We start from the raw sequence: 16,858 nt of genomic DNA, 5'->3' as shown, positions 1-16,858 counted from the left end.
GTTTTGAGTCGGACACTGTAAAAACAGCTGATCGGGGATGTCACAGGGTGTTTAACAGAGCTTCAGTTAAAAAAGGAAAACAGAAAAATTGAAAGAAATAGATAAAAACATGGGGGGGGGGGGGGAAGATGCTGGGGTCCGTCCCCTCTGAGCATGGCAGCACTCCGCCAGCACCCATAGGATTCATCAGGAGCGGAGCAGCAGTCGTCAGGGACAGAGGCTTCCTCAGCATCTGCTGTGCTCGTGGCTCAGTATAAAACCCAGGTTTTGGGGGAAGAGGGGGGGAGCTGCAGGAAGAAGCATAGGTAATAAAGCATCCCTGCTGTTAGTGCAGACGCGATTTCTTTTCTGACCCACAGTCGCTCATCTCAGTGGTGTGAAGTGCACCAGCCTGCACGGACAGGCTCACTGCCCATCAACACCGTGGTTTCAGGGAACGGAAGAAACCAAGACAAGAGCAGGACCCTGACAGAAGTGGGGCTGCTGCACAAGCTCAGCATGCACCAAAGCAGCAGCATCCTGCGAGGCGCAGGAAGAACCTGGTCACAGCAGCAAGGTCGCACCAAAGCGGCCGAAGCCCAGCGCAGCCGGGGAGACCTGCTGGAGTGGCAGCCACCCTCTGAGCAGCAGCCCTGCTGAAGGACACCACCAGAGCACAGAAATCTGAGACAGGCTGTGCTGCCAGGCCTGCTGTTGCTTAGCACTGGTTCATCACAGCCGTTTGCTAGACAACGAAAGGTGTGCCACTGTTTCTATTTAAAAATGCACCTCTACACTTCTTTCTACTCATTTCTGCCACAGCACACACAAGGTTAAAAGGCAGACAAAGCCATCCGAGAGAGTCAGAACATTCAACCCAGTTGTGGGCACATCCCACAAACACGTCCCTACACCCCGAGGCACACAGATTACCCTCCTGTTCTTTTATGCAGCTTTCACAGCTGGACATGTTATCAAGTTCTGTGTTTTACAGACTTTGCACAGGACATATTGCAGGAAACAGGAGCTTGAACACATACTTCAGATTGAACGCATTGGTTATTTCATTTACTATCCGAGATACCTGAATGAATATTAACAGAAATGAATCTCAATATAGGTGAGAAAAGCCAATGCCCCTGATCAGCTCTAAGCACTACGAGGAGTGTAGCTCCAGACTGGCAAATCCTCCTCCTAACCCTCAAGCACCCCACAGATCTGGAAGCTAACGATCAGAGCCCACCTTGCCTTTAGCCACCGTGCACAATAATTAAGGAGCTTTAGATCGTTTAGATCAAGCCAGGCAGGTTCCGGACAGTTTCAGACATGCATCCTGAGCTCACGAGTAGTCCCAGTTTTTGCTGCATTGGACAATGCCAGATGGTGACAGGCTGCACTGCCATGTATCTGCTACCCAGCAGCTGCCAAATTCTCATAGACCAGAACTGAAGAGCACAGTGAAAGCTTTTAAGATTCTCAGAGCAAAGTTTGGCTTTATCACAGGGGTGAGGAGAGACATTTCATTCAAGAGTAGCTAGCTCAAAAGGTAGCTAGCTAGCCAGCTGAAAAGAACAAAAAATCAGGCATAAATAGGATAGTCTTGCACAATGGTAAGTGAAGTGTGATCTCAACCCTTAAAAATAAGGGTGTCTATGTACGTACCTTCAATAACAATAAATAAGACTCAAAGCCTGATTTTTCAGAACTTTTAAAATGAAAAGTGAACTCCATGTTAATTTTACGTTGCTACAGCGTTTGACTGCACATTAATCCAAAGTAAACAAAGTATATAATTACCTGTACATATGACTACACAAGCCTACTTTTAACAAAATTACAGATAAATTTTAAATGCAGGTTAAGAGAGGAAGAAAAAAAGTGAAGTTAGGTAAGGACAAGCAGGGTTCTGCTCTGGACTGCAGAAGAAATCTCACTCACGTACACAGCGTAAAGGTACAGGCATCAAACTCACCTTCAGCAGAGCCCTGGTGATGTCTTGTTCAGAGGACTTTGATCACATTTTTCACATTTTCATCTTTTGGTCAGCCCCTGGTATCACAGTCTGGTTGTTCAACGGCAAAGGCATCTCTAAAAGGTGACCTGAGCAGAAGTCCTTTCCTGAATAATTAGTTCTTCAAGGCTCTATTAGATTTAAAATGGAAACTACACTGCAGTATTTGTATGGGAAGACAGCTATCACCATCTGTTACTCCTTTAGCAACACTCCTGCACACGTAAGTGGCCAAAAAAATTTCTCTCTCTCAGTCAATCCCAGCCAGCCAGCCCTTAAACACGGTTCTACAGCTGTAACATTCAGGCTCACGACTCCAAATCCCATGCCTGTGCTAAAAGCAACCAGAGGCAAAAAGCTTCAGCTGACACACAGCACAGTTACAATTGCACCGCCAAGGATCAAGCCCTACTGTCAGGGACAGCACCGTGAACATCTCTAAACCACAGGGAAAGGCTGTGAACTCACTCCTCTCTGAAAAGCACTTGTGAAAGCGTTGACAGGCAACTGTCACAACAGCAATGCTATTAAAGATTAAGACCTGCAGAAAAGAAAGCCTTTATACCGATACCTGGAAGAGCCAGCCACATTTTGAGGGAGATTCTTCTCATAATTTAAGACAATCCAAAACCAGACTGTCATACAACCCTGTATTTAGTACTGGTACCGCGACTAAACAATTATTATATTTCTAATGTTAGTGGAAAAAAGCATCATCAATTGAAGCTCTGCAGATACTGTACAGACACAGGCATTTTAGTAACAGCCACCAAATCCATTTTTACCACTGATGGCCTAGCTAGATCCGTGATGAGCAATGGCAGGTAAGCTCTCCAGTCACCTCCCCCCTCATTACTTCAAAGTTTATCATGGGATTGGGGGAAAGTTTTTTTTTGTTTGTTTGTTTTTAATGCAGTCAACCTTGGCGAAGTTTTTTTTTTTTTTTTTTTTTTTTTTTTTTTTTTTTTTTAAAAAAAGCCTTGGAATTTAATCATTTAATCGGGCTAAAACGAAGCCAATTCCTGTCCTCCTCCTTAGAACATCCTACCACTGAAAACAGACCAGCTTTGTATCTTAAAAGGCTGTAGAGAAGGGTGAAATTGGGGGCGCATTATGAAAAATACTCAACTGAATTGATATGAAATAAATACAACACTGTATTTGTTTAATACAGCTGGTCAAGAAATACTCTGGCAGTACCTTAATGATCTACAACCAATTTCTTGTGTTTCGACTCCAGCTCCACATTTTGGGAAGCCCACCAAATGTATTTTTCAGTACCTACAGATAAAAACAACCTGACTGTCCCTCTCCCCCCAAAATATATTGAATTAAAACAGTTACAGCAGAGAAACCGTGTAATATGCGCATTGCAATGTTAGAAATAGAGTTTAATAAAACTCTGCGGTACAATGCACACTTCCAACCCATTCTGTGAGAACAGTGACATCACTGAACTGCAATTTTAAATCTATTTTTGCAGCATACTCAGAAGAAGGAAAAAAGCTTTAGTTTAAGAACTGGAAGTTTCAATATAGTAACAATCTTTTATTGCATGATTAAAATTCATTTTTAAAAACAAATAGTGTGCGCTGGCTTCACTTTAATCTCCTGAAGTATGTACTTATGATGGGAAACCCTGGGGCTACAAATCCATCTATGATATTAACTGACAAAATATAATCCCAATGTGTTTCCCCAGAGGACAGCATTTAGTTCCAAAAATTGCCATTCCTGTACTCTAACACACTTGAGTTGTTTGTGTACACTAGATCCATTTATTTTAAATTTATTTTGTCTACATTTAGTGAAATAAAAACATCGCCCTGTACAATCCACCATCAGCAGTGAGTACAACAGCAAAAATTATTATACAGTTTATACACACTAAAATCTTTTCCTTTTTCCTATAAAGAAACCAGAACAAACCTAATCAATATAGAGTTTAATTTAGAAGAACTCAAATTACAGAAGGGAAAGCCAAACTTATTATGGTCTTTTCTGAACCCCCAGAAGTTCCTGATTCATGTTGTTCAAACAACAGTGAGTGCAGCTGGAAGAGTGAAACATGCTCAAGTTGTATTCTTGGGTCTTCAAAAAATTACCAAGTATTTAAATTAAACATGGCTAGTTAAAGAAACATTTGAAGCAGAGCAATATAACTGGGATTTTTGCCTTACCAGTTGTGTTTTTTTTTTTAAACCCAACTTATACAATGCGCGAAGTGCTAAGCAACACTACAGAAACACATTTACATCAACACTGAAGATCTGGGGAAATGAAATTCCAACAATTTTATTATTTTTTAATGAGCTGTATTTTCTAAATTTGTTTTTATTTTTCTGTTTTCATACAGTATTGAAAACAAACGCGGCACATTCACATTTTCCCAAAGAATTGTAAGGATGATCTCTACAGGGATAACGTTGAAAAGCCTGAAGCTCAATCAATTGATGTTGAAAACTCTCAAAAGGAGTAAAAGGCTTGATCTGAACGGTCTAGAACATGTATTGTAATTTAATAGAAGAGATGGTCGTCTTAATATTAATGATTTAAAAGAACTTCCCAGTTCATGCGAAGAGTATAGTCCAAGAATAAATCAAATTTTCTGAATGCATTTTATGCTACGTAAGTGTATACTTTGCGATCCTCAGGTGTTCGTGCCAAATATTCTCTCTCAATAAGTCCTTCAATACGTTTTTTAATAACAACTGGACTTGGTAAGAATCGGGCCTTCAGCTGCTGAGTTACCTAAAATGTAAGATCAAAAACAGTCACATAAGATCACAGTGCAAACAAGCTCGTTAAGTATCTTAACTGACCAAAATAATCATAAAATTGTACATAAGCAAGGCTGGCTACAACTACGAAGCAGAAAAAGCAGCCTGCACACTTCTGTCAGTTTTTTCCATCAGATGCTTGCTCCTTTTTGAGTATGAATCCAAGTATTGATGCTCAAAAAGGCAGTTACCACCTGAAAATCCTCTCAGTTTCACAACCGGAAGAGTTCAGGAGTGGAAAATGCATCCTATCTGCAAAGCTGTCAGAACTTAGGAGGTGAGAGCAGCAGGACTCTCCCTCTTTCTCTCTAAGAGATCAAAACTCTCAAGCTTGGACCCAACAGTCAAGACCAGAACAGAAAATACCATCGAGTACAGTGGTTCTCATTGCCAATTGGTATGTCAAGGAATATGACGACATTGTCATGCCACTAAAGGGAAGAAGGAAAGTTAGATATACGTGTGAATACACCCTAAACTGAAGGGTTTGGATTTAAATGCCTTTAGATGTACAGTGGGGGGGTGAAAAATGGATGGATTAAATATAGCATCTCTCAGAAGCCTTTCAGAAAGTGTTAGGGAGGATGGTGTAACTTTCATGAATTCAAAAGGAAGAACAAAAATAACTTCAAGTCCATATCAGAACTATGTACAAGCATACCTCTGCTACTAGCACATTGTGTTGCATCTTCTTTCTAGATTTCATTATCCGAACTATAGCAGCTTCTATCTCATGTTTTCTGTCATCATCTACTTTCTGCCTTGTTTCTTTCCTTTCTGGATCAGATTCTCCTTGTTTGGCAGCAACTTCAAGAAAAAAGAAAGAAACAGCAGAATTAATTTTAAATTCCATTGTGCAAGTGTTAACTTCATTTATTTCGTCCAGAATTCAAGTTATATTTTCCTGCGTTTTCACATTCTCAAATACATATATATATAATTAATGAAAAGCAGCCCCAAGAACATATTAACTTTCTGGCATATTTTGATAGCAACTGACAAGATAACAATGTGTTACTTAATTACTGCTATGTTAAAATTTGAGCAGTACTCAAATCTGCTTACAGGCACTACCCAACCCCACGATTCCATTAAATATTCTTCTCTTTAGTATGGTGAATAATACGCTAATTAAAACAGAAAAAGGATTGAAAATTTACTTCACAAACCAATACTTAGAAATTTCTTCAGTCAGAAGAAATAGTTCAACGTTTATCTTCTTTGATTCAACTGCATTCTCTTTTGTATTCTGTTCTATTTATGCTTTATTTCTGCCCTTGTGTCTAGCTTTTCTTACCTCTTCGCCCAAGTATAAGCAATACGCTGCTATCACTGTCCTCCCTTCTCTTCTTCACTCAAAAGCCTCAAGTACTTATCCCTTTTAAGTAGATATAAGTAAGAAGACTTCTATTTGTTATGTTAAAACCACAAGTATCAACTTTGCTTTAAACCCATCTTGAACCCCAAACCATATCCCCCATCCACAGAACTTTGTGCAGAGGAAGTAGAAAAGCAGCACTGAACCAAAGCTCCAACAGCTGTCACAGAACTTTGCTCAGTTCTGCCAGTGCTCTGACCACAGGGATCTGAACAGCCTCATTTAGTCGCTGTGCTCTTGCTCACTAGAGAAATACTCCAAGTGTGGCAAATGGGTTGTGACCACAGCGCTCTGCATACATTTGAAGACAGTCTAGCTATCAATTACACAGCAGGATATATACAGTTTAATTACTGGTACACACTACTGGATTTTACACACCTACATCCCTGGACACAGCATGCTGCGCAGAAGCCCAGAGTTACATTACTTGCAACAAACAGCGTGTGAATTACCAAGGCTGCACTCAAAACACATCTGAACTGCCCACAATGCAGTGTATTTTACGTACCAAGACCTACCAAGTCAGAAAATGTTTTCTTATGTACTAAAAATCAGGAAATTATTTTGCAAAACATTTTGAAGTGCATCTACGGCGATACTACAAACCAGAAACCATTTCTAGAGAGCCTCCTAGACAAAAGATATCAGCATTACTTCTGCACAGCATAAACCAGCGCTTTGGTGAGCTAGTGAAGTGGTACCACACCGACTCCTTTCTCTCATCTGTTAACTTCCACTCAAATCATCACTCTAAGACATTTCAGCATTTGGTACATGCAAATAAATGTATCATGTGACAAAAATGCCACTCAATTTCACTTAATTTTATTATTTAATTTGAATTTCCCTTTTAAAAGAGAACTACAAATTTTGAAAAACAATAAGCTCAATCATAACTTCCTTACTCTTCTTATTTAAATTCTTGTTTTGATGCAACTACTCATCAAAAAAAAAAATATTCCTTGCTTCCTTTTACTTCTATGGACAGTGAGCCTGCAAAAGAATTGTAGGCTTTAAGGCAGTCTGGGGGACAAGACAGCATATAAAGATCCACTTACCCGTCTGAATCTTGACTCTGTGTAGTTTAGACGTGAACTGATCATTCACTGTAAATATATGACCATTTTCTATTTCTTTTGACTTGGGCTCTTTCGTGAGAACACGTTGTGTTGGTTTGCCACAAGCAAGTGACTGAAGGGCTCTAACCAGTTCTCTTTCGGGGATATCAGTTTCTTGTTGAATTTCCTGAAGAAAAATATCCTGATCAGTTTACAGCCAGTGCAGAAATAAGCATCACATTTTACAAACAACAACGCTGACTACTTAAAAGGTCCATCTTCAAGCCCGCAAAATAGTAGTACTTTGACAGCTGTAGGGCTTGGCAGGTGAGAATTCATGAACAAAATCTCAACGTGTACCAAGCAAAATAATCCACATGAATCAAAGTACAGTTACCATAAGCTGAAAACACACACAAAGAAAAGAATAACCAGCTGTTACATTTCACTAAAGTGTTTTTTTTTTTTTTTTTTTTTTTTTTTTTAAGAAAGCTGAAGGGATTTGTTCTCTGTCTCCAATAGTCACTGACCAGAATGAAATCAAAGCTTCTAAGTAACTCCGTCAGCGATAGAAAACACGTGCTGTTCACAAGCAGTCCTGATGAAGAACTGTGTAATTGCATTCTCAGTCAGCGCCTCTGCTGATAACAAGATCCTGACTAATGGAAGCAAGCAAGGTCCTGTTTCACAGTAACAGAGAAGTGCTCCAGATTAGCTGCACCTCCTTTCTGAATAACCTGAAACAATTTATTTACAGCCCATATGCCCTCAGCTGCAACTTCTAGAGGCGAAACACAGAAGAGTGCAAAGGTAAGAACTTTGTAGAAGGTCTTAATAAAAACAATTGTCGTAACTTTTTATACCTCTCTTAGCATTCTTCAGAATTCAGGAGAGAGCCATAGTTAGGTAAGTCGCCTGTTATGAGTCAGTAAGCAAAATACACTGGATGCAGAATGATCTTAGAATCATAGAACGGCTTGGGTTGGATGGGACCTTAACGATCCCCTACTTCCAACCCTCCTGCCCTGGGCAGGGACGCCACCCACTAGATCAGGTTGCCTAGGACCTTGTCCAACCTGGTTCTGAACACCTCCAGGGATTGGGCATCCACAGCTTCTCTGGATAACCTGATCCAGTGCCTCACCACCCTCTGGGTGAAGAATTTCCTCCCTAGATCTAAGTCTCCCCTCTTTTAGTTTAAAACCATTCCCCCTTGTCCTATCTGCCTGAGCAAAAAGTTGCTCTCCATCTTTTTTGTAAGTCCCCTATAAGTACTGAAAAGCTGCAGTGACATCTTAAAATGCTTCATGAGCAGGCCAACTGCTTCTGCTTCCTCAAATTTAACTCATTTACTGAGCTTCCATTCATTATAGACTTATCTGCATTTTCTTCTTTTTCATAGTTTTGAGTAAACCCCAAGCATCTCCTAATTCCACATTCTCATTCAGACTCTCGAGGGACGTCTAGCAGCTAAGGACTAAGCTACCAAACAGAAAACTAAGCATCACAGGGCTGTAACTGGCTACAAGAGCTGTCACTTGCCCAGCTTCCCCATCATCAGTTCTAGGAGCAGCATCCAGCTATTCTGTTGTCCCCAGGAATTCCCCATTCTCACAGCACACAAGTCAAATTGACGACCACCAAGCTAAAAACAGGTCCAAGAACTCCCAGTGTTTGAAGACTTGTAAAGAACTTGGGTTCTTTGAAGTTTGACTTTCTTGTCACTATACAACTCAGTTCTATTAAATGATGTTATTTCTTTTGCGTAGTCATGTTAAAAAAATAAAATCTGGTCTTGTGTGGTCATCCACCACTGACAACAGGCAATAAGAACAATTTGAGTATACTGGCCTTTCACATTCAGCATCGATCAGATCTCAGCAAAGCTCAGGCAGAGAACAAGCCTTATTTTTCACCTACAGACCCAGCATTACATGTGCAATGCTGACTTCATGTAAAGTTATGCGAAGTTGCATTTTTGCACATGATTTTAAATTCTTTTGAATGAGTTTTGTAAAAATTCAGTAAGTCAAAAACGATCAGATCTCAGAATTTTTGATACCTACTGCTTTTGGATGATCGGGAAATCCTATCAATGTGCACCCACATTTTAATTATTTGCTATTATCAGCAACTTTAAGTTACTTGTGAAGAGGCAAGTTACTTCATTTGTTGCTTTATTTTAAAAAATAGTCACCTTCACAGATTTTTCCAGATTCAGCACACTGCAGTATTAAAAAAAAAATCCTTCAGATGGTCACAACAAAAATTGTTACTGAAATGGATCAGCATAAACTCAACTAACCAAAGGAAAGCAGCACGCAGATTGTAGGACTTAGGTAAATGTAAAGCCTTGAGGCTATAAACCAAATCTAGCCTAGAAGAAAGATCATGCCTGCAATACGCAGGTTTCCAAACTCTGGTTTCTGATCACGAGCTAAAAGTCAAAATTAAGTTGTTTCTACAATAAATATATTCCCTGCTTGTGATGGAAAAAAATATAATTAAAAAACAAGGAGATAAAATGAAATTTGAGGTTTTTTGACACTGAAGATCTTTATACTAACCACTTTGTATTTATTTTATTTCACATTGTAGCATTCCAATTCAGCCACAAATTCTGAAATTATTTGCTTGCATTAATAAGCAAGCTTAAAAATAAAAACCAAGAAAGAATTGCACTGCAATATAGTCCCCCAGAAGAAGGCAAAAAGTTCAAGTTGTATAAAAATGTAGCTCTGAATAGAATGGGGATAACAGATGCTGCTGCACTCTTTTTCCTTCCGTCTGTGGCATATCATTTTTCTAGACACTTTTCTACATTTGATGTAACACAGTGGAAAATGTACAGTGGTTTCCCTTCCATCTCCAAAAATGCTTTATTTTAAAGACAATAATTGAGCTGTGCACAAGAGCAGTACCTATTACACAATTTCACTTGTAAAAACATTACTAAGTGAGCCTTATCTGGAGACTACAGAAGAGATTATTTTAGGCATGGCCTCTGTCCAGTTCTACACAAGAAGAAAGTTTCCTGATAGAAAGAAAAAGTGCAGAAGGAAATTAAAAGGAAAAAAGTCATGTTGTTGAAATTACAAGAAAAAGACAAACTAAGAAGATCTTTTATTTATACAGACTTCAACTCATAATTCTTCCAAAGCAGAGATCAGCAAGAGAGAAAACAGTCAAGTCAGTTTTAAGTGCTAACATCTCATTTTTGTTAGTATCCACCAGCTTTACTTCTACTATAGTGGCACCTATATTTCGTGTTTGTTAAGCCCAGAGATAAAGTAAGCACCAAATATTTTCCCCTCATTTTTGATGAGGAAGATGTACATTTCACCCTTTAAAACATTGAGCTGTGCTGTAAACTTGAGCAGAAAAAATGCTGAGTAATACATGACACTTCATTAGAAGAAACTGAACTGAATGAAATGTGAGCAAGCTTTGAAGGCCTGTGTGAATATCCTTAGAGGTGAGTAAGGTAAAGCTAGGCCCATATGGCCACTGGTTCTTCTGCATACGTACACAAATCCTTACCATATAGCAATACAAGACCTGCATACATTTTTAGGAAGGAATTGTGCTATGTAACGATCCTTTAATTTTCTGTAAAATCTTATGCATAATTTTTCATCATCATTATCCCATTTTACAATCATGGGTTAATGGCTGTTAGGATTACTATGATGCTCTTACTAAGTTTCTAATTAATAGAATTAACACAGAACACGAACAAAACAGCAAAGTCTACCCAAAAGCAAAACCAACTTCAAACTAAGTTGTCCAGATCTGAATTTGCAGAAAGACTTGCAGATCAAAAATGCTTCCATGCTTACTCGAGCACTGCACAATGCACATCTCACATTATTGTCACAGTAAAAGCAGTGGTTTGATATGACAAAGCAATAGGATATGCCCAGCACTCGATAATTAATGATGGTATTCAATAATCAACGAACAAAGATAAAATTTTAATCCATCCTTAGGTTTTCATAAGCTTTTCTGGCTGGAGTTAAAGACAACTCCCACGTACTTCTCCAAAGAAACCAAACAAAACAAGAGTGCCTTCTTAGTGTTTTAGTTACAGGGTGACACAATGAAACGACTTAAGAACACCTAAACAAGGGAAAAAACAAAACCTAAAAACCTGAGGACACAGCTCTCTACCATCTGCTCTAAGCAAAACGGACTATAATTTAGAGCACATATTTAAATGTATTTTTTCATGACACTACCAACTGTTATTTATTCATATATAGATGAGCTCTGCTATTTATAAAGCCTGTAATTTTGTAAAATAATAGAGCTACCGGCCCAATTTCAACAAGGAAAAACAAGCTGTGAACCCAGCTGTTAAGTCCTCTACCAGTTCAATATTCGGCAGCAGTACTCAGAGCTGTAATGCTCCTGTGATGCATTGCACAGCACACAGAACTTTCTGTCCCCCAAATAATCTTTTGCAAACTATGAGAAGTATTTAAGAGTCTCTTTGGAAATGCTGCCTTCCTCCCCCAACTGTTTAAAGAAACGTCCTGCATTAGTAGCCTGGGAGTACGCCAAAAAAGCTGAAAAGCAAACTCCAAGCAAACAGGCAGGTGAGTACCATGCATGGCACAATCCAAAGCCAACAAAAAAAAAAAGAGAAACCCCTTAACTTCAAGCTGCACCCCTAACTGCTTTTCAAGGCTTCCAATGCTCTCTCAAACCAAAGAAAATACCTAGAACTACTAATTGGCACATACTATTGTCTAACAATACAATGCTCAAGTCTCACAGCACAGGATCCTCCTCCACTCCCAAAGCATTCTCCACCATTTTTCATCAGCTGATCATTTCAACCCTTCCCAGAAATGACCCCCCAGCCTCCCTGCTAGGGAGCTACGTGGAACTTCCTCATTGTCTTTTCTGGTTCACCAGGTCAGAGAAGGAACGAGAGTTCTTTGATTAGCCTTACAGCTGGCTCTAGCTAGCCAAGTTAAGAACTTCAGTGTTTAAAAAGCAAGGATACAAACCCATCTGCACCACTGGACCTCTAGATACAGTTCCTCAAGGAAAATGAGAAAGGAGAGCCACCTGCTGCATTCTGGTTACAGCTTTTCTATAGCTCTGTGGTTGAGGAATTACCTCACTCACAACCCCCTTCAACTTTCCTTAAAACTTCTGTTCCCAGTATCATCCCCCAGGAGTGTCTGCCAGACACAGCACTGGTGCTCATCTCCTCCTGTATTTATTGGCCTGACCCACACTCCAGTGGAATGAGAGACACCTGCTCTTCATATCTTTTATTGAAGAGGGCAAGAAGACCTAAAGCAGTTATTTAAAAATCAGGTGAGAAAAACACAATTCTTACCTCAAAGGTATATTTTTCTCTGTTGTTAAAGAGCATTAATATTGTCATTTGGAAAGTGGAGACTTGCAGTATGTGCTTCCGCGTATTTGAGCCAGTTACTTGGGCACCTCCTACACCAACCTCCGAGCCATCTTCCTGTTTTAAAAACACAAAACTAGCGTTAGATTGTTTTTCCCTCTAAAATATGTTACCTCAGCAAGATGGAAGTTATATGAAACTTATCCCAGAGAGCAGTCTACACAAGTGATAGAACTGCACGTGCTTGGTGGCATAACCAGAATCTCTCTCCAGGAGCTGTCTTATTATAAGAGTGGATTTTTTTTTAGCCTGAAGGCACCTCTGTATCTTGCATGGTCGAGCTCAAAGCCAGGCCATCTGGAACAAGATGCTCAGGGCTGTGTCCAGTCAAATATCAAGCACCTTTAAGGATGGAGACTCCACAGCCTCTCTGGGCACCTGTTCCACTACCTGAGCAACCTCCAGTTTTCTTACTCATATCATCATCAAAATCACCATAATGTCTGTCCTACAGTAATACAATTTTAACACCCTCACAAATGCATGTTATTTATATGTGGTATTGTATGAATTTTGTTCTAATTTCACCTTGCCTTCTTTGTTCCCTAGCATCATGCCATTAACTGCATCTAACTTAGCATTTTAGAACTGGTCTAAATCACTAGCATAGCATTTTCTTCTATACACAACTATTAGGCATTATACTTCTGTAAGCTATACTAAAATTTTCATGTTTGAAAAAATGTATATGTTGCTAGCATTCTGCACATGAAAAGCAGACTAGACTTGGCTTACCAGTTCTTTTTCCACATTAACAGGAATTATTCTAAAGATAAACAAATTTCATTTCACTTTTGACTGATTTAGTGAAAAAAGTAACAGCCAAAAAATCAGAACACTGAGCTTCCTAAAAGAAAAAAATATTACTATTTTTCCATGAGGTACTAAAAAGGATGATGGTAAGTGACCCATTAAAATCATATTCAGAAGAAAACGTGTCAAAACTGTTCCAAAGGAAGAATCAGACATGAAGGTGATGATGAAAGGCACCTTTTCCTTACATTATCAATGGGCAATCTTCTTTTATAAAATCAGTATCAATCAAGTTATCAGTCTTGATACTTTACCTTTTTAACTGGCCCATAGAAAGTGGCATTGAGATCCGCAGAACCCATATGATGCTGGAGTGTCAGCTGTCGCCCACTGTGTTTGGCTAAATAAAATCTGCAATACAAATTAATCAAAAACGTAATACATAGTTTACTTTCTGTATCTAGGAGGAAACTGCTTAACAGTAGCTTAGTAGTTATGTAGACTTCCCAAAGCTATCAAGAAATCTTCTATCTCATGCTTTTTCAAAATACTGAACTAGAAATCAAATTAAAAACTCCCCAAATCTCTAGGCTAACAACGTGAATATTGCGTTCTCAATTTTCACATGTACTGAAGAAGAGCAGTGTGCTAACATGTCTGAACTTACAGATGCATTTTGCCATTAGAACTAAAGTTTAGAAAGTTTGCTCTTAAACCCTCTACCTAAAAGGCTGTTCTAATACATACCTTCTAAATATTTCAAAAGCATGTCTGGGAGCTGGAGGGATGTTGCACTTTGGTGTGGCTGACTGGGTAGGCCAGTAACCTGTTGTGAGGACCCGCACTGTAAGATCAACACCACCTAATGAGACCTACAAACAATTGGAAGAAAACATCCACTATTTTAAAAGAGGATCGTTTCACTGTTTTTCTCTATCAGTGTAGGATATATAGAATTTTTACAGAGTAAGAAAAAAATGGATATCTCTTTACAAACATTTTTCTTTCAACAATGGACAAATCAAGTCAACACTACCCAAACATACACCAAACGTCAGACAGTACAGCAAAAATCCTCCATGTTATTCTCCTGTGGCATTTAAGAGTGTACAGATACTATAAAAGCGTTAACCAAGAATGAAATACCTGTGTTCCTAAACGTAACTTACAATATATGTAATATGTGTAACAGTTCCTTCTAGATAGGCTTTTACTACAGCAAAGCCAGGTTGCTGAAGACAAGTTGCTAAGTGTTTATAAATTTATCCTCTAGACACAAATAATAATGCTGAATACCTGACGTTAAACAACAGCAAGCTCTTCCTGCCATTTGCCTCCACACTAAACAGTTGCTCACTTTTACACACACAACCAACCCACTTTCCCTGAAGACAGCCTTTACCAGCACTGGTTAGAAAACATAGATCCATGCTTGAGCTGTAGAATAAGTATAAAGCACTTCTGTTAGTAGGTGATAATCTTCTGGCTACCAGTGAGGCATGCATAGTCCTCACTATTATCTCAACTAAACCTAGCAATATGAAACTTAAATTCAGTATTTTCAGCTCTAGTATGAGTAAGTAATACTTTCAAAGATCATGTATTATGAAAGACACGAAAAACAAAAGCATACTGTATCCAACTTGTTATAAATTACGACAAAGAAATACTCATACTGAAATCCCCTTGAATTGAATTTAGTTAAGGTTTAAGAGTATCAATTTGCAAAAGTATGGAGACCTATATAAAAGTAAAGACCTATATAAAGATTGTTCTGTAGCCAGCATTACTGCCATGCCTCTAATTTTGTCACGACCAATGTCATGAGGCTCGTAAGGGAAGTTCAAACAGCTATTTAGACACAGAAAACTAATTCGTAAGTCACCTAAAAAGAAGCTTCAAACAATTTTGACTCCAGCCAAAGGCCATCAATATAAATAGAAAGATAAAATAATTTGACACCAGCGTGTTAACAGTAGTATTTTTAAAAATATAATTACTCTCAAATATTAACACTAATAGAAATACATACATGTCCATCATAAACAAATATTCCAGAAATGTCATTAAAAGGCAATGACGAGACTGAACAAAAGGCAGCCATAAGGCAAACTGTTGGTTCCTTGTCAAGAAGGAGTTTCAAATAAGGTTTAGTAGAATAGCTGCTAACATTTTAACTTTACCTTATTAGCTACACATAGTTAAGTTGGAAAAATATACATCATTTATTAACTCAGTGTAAAACTGTCAGGTAAAGTACACGAATCCGTAACACAAAAAATCTCACGTAGAAGTCTCATTCTACCTAAAAATTGAAATGCTTTAAGAATTTGCTCTTGAAATTCTTATTTTACCCATCCTAGAGAGAAAAAAATCATTAGATTAGATTAGTACTGGAAGCAGTAGTAGGGATGCCCATCCACAAAGTCCTCTACACCTATATATATGTGCCCCCACAACCTTTCCTGAAAGCACTTTGAGAACATTTCTGCCACTCGTGATGCTTCACAGTATGCTGATGAGGTAGATTTCAGCTAACAGCTTCAAGACAACAAAAACTTCAGAACCCCTTGCACAATCAGAGTCACTGTACATCCGTGAACACTTTCCTGGCATTCAGATTTCCGAAGCTAATTCAAATATGCTTGACATACAGACTTACCTGCAGCCAAGGAACTACTTGGCTATTTATTATAGATTATTCCAGTTTGAATGAGGCAGCACTTCTGCGTTTAACCAAAGCCACTGCAGCGTCAGGAGTGCCCAGAGGGGGCCGGCAGGTGTCGGACCCCGCAGCAGGCACCCGGGGCGGGCAGGCGGCTGGAGCCCGCCCCCTGCCGGCCCGCAGCGGCTGGACAAGCCCCTTGGAAAGGCCTCGTCTGTCGCTGAGAAACACTCAGAAATACCAATTGAGGAAGCTAACCGAATCTGCGTGAGTATTCTGACGAAGAAAACTTTCAGCAGGGCACGTGGCCTTTTGGCTTTTGTACTGAAGTAAAAGGCTAGGTACGCAGCCCGCTGTGCTCTTACCCCGGTTGTCTGCAGATGTTGCCTGAACTCATCCATCGTCGTGTTTGAGATGCTCATGTCCCTGAACATGCCTTCCAGTTTAGATGTGAACTGACATCCGCATTCAGTCTAAAATACAAAAAATAAAACTTGTTGTGCCAGCACTATGAAAAGAGATCTTCCGATTCACCAATACTCTGAAAGGAAAGAGCTAGTTTATAAATCTCATAAAAATGCTATTTCTGTACATTTGGTAACCATGACCCTAATTACTTAGGGAACTTACAGACAAAACAGCTACACCTCATTTATTCACATAAGGATTTAACTAATAATACACAAGTTGAAGCTTTTTTTCCTTCTCCTTTCTCTCATTACTGTATTATGGTATGTTCTCAGTATTCCTAGCTCATCTTAGAAGCTTATCAGACCAAGGTAAATGCTTTCACCTCCTTT

General features: G+C 39.1%; 1 protein-coding gene across 1 annotated transcript in view; it reads right to left on the bottom strand.

Moving 5' to 3' along the window:
- Positions 1 to 4,259: 4,259 nt before the first annotated feature.
- The window catches only part of CUL3 (cullin 3), a 52,933-nt gene continuing 40,334 nt past the window's right edge, over positions 4,260 to 16,858 (bottom strand). Inside the window, exons 10-16 of the mRNA XM_084292330.1 lie at positions 16,424 to 16,531; positions 14,141 to 14,265; positions 13,708 to 13,804; positions 12,563 to 12,697; positions 7,210 to 7,396; positions 5,432 to 5,577; positions 4,260 to 4,741 (exon numbers count right to left, since the gene is read on the bottom strand). Of these exons, the coding sequence (XP_084148456.1) occupies positions 4,610 to 4,741; positions 5,432 to 5,577; positions 7,210 to 7,396; positions 12,563 to 12,697; positions 13,708 to 13,804; positions 14,141 to 14,265; positions 16,424 to 16,531 (930 nt within the window). The 3' untranslated portion in view covers positions 4,260 to 4,609. The remainder of the gene's footprint in view (positions 4,742 to 5,431; positions 5,578 to 7,209; positions 7,397 to 12,562; positions 12,698 to 13,707; positions 13,805 to 14,140; positions 14,266 to 16,423; positions 16,532 to 16,858) is intronic.

The sequence above is a fragment of the Netta rufina genome (genome assembly GCF_964035555.1).
Source record: "Netta rufina genome assembly, chromosome: 9".
NCBI classification, from domain to species: Eukaryota; Metazoa; Chordata; class Aves; order Anseriformes; family Anatidae; genus Netta; species Netta rufina.
This window is presented reverse-complemented; position numbering and strand designations above follow the sequence as displayed.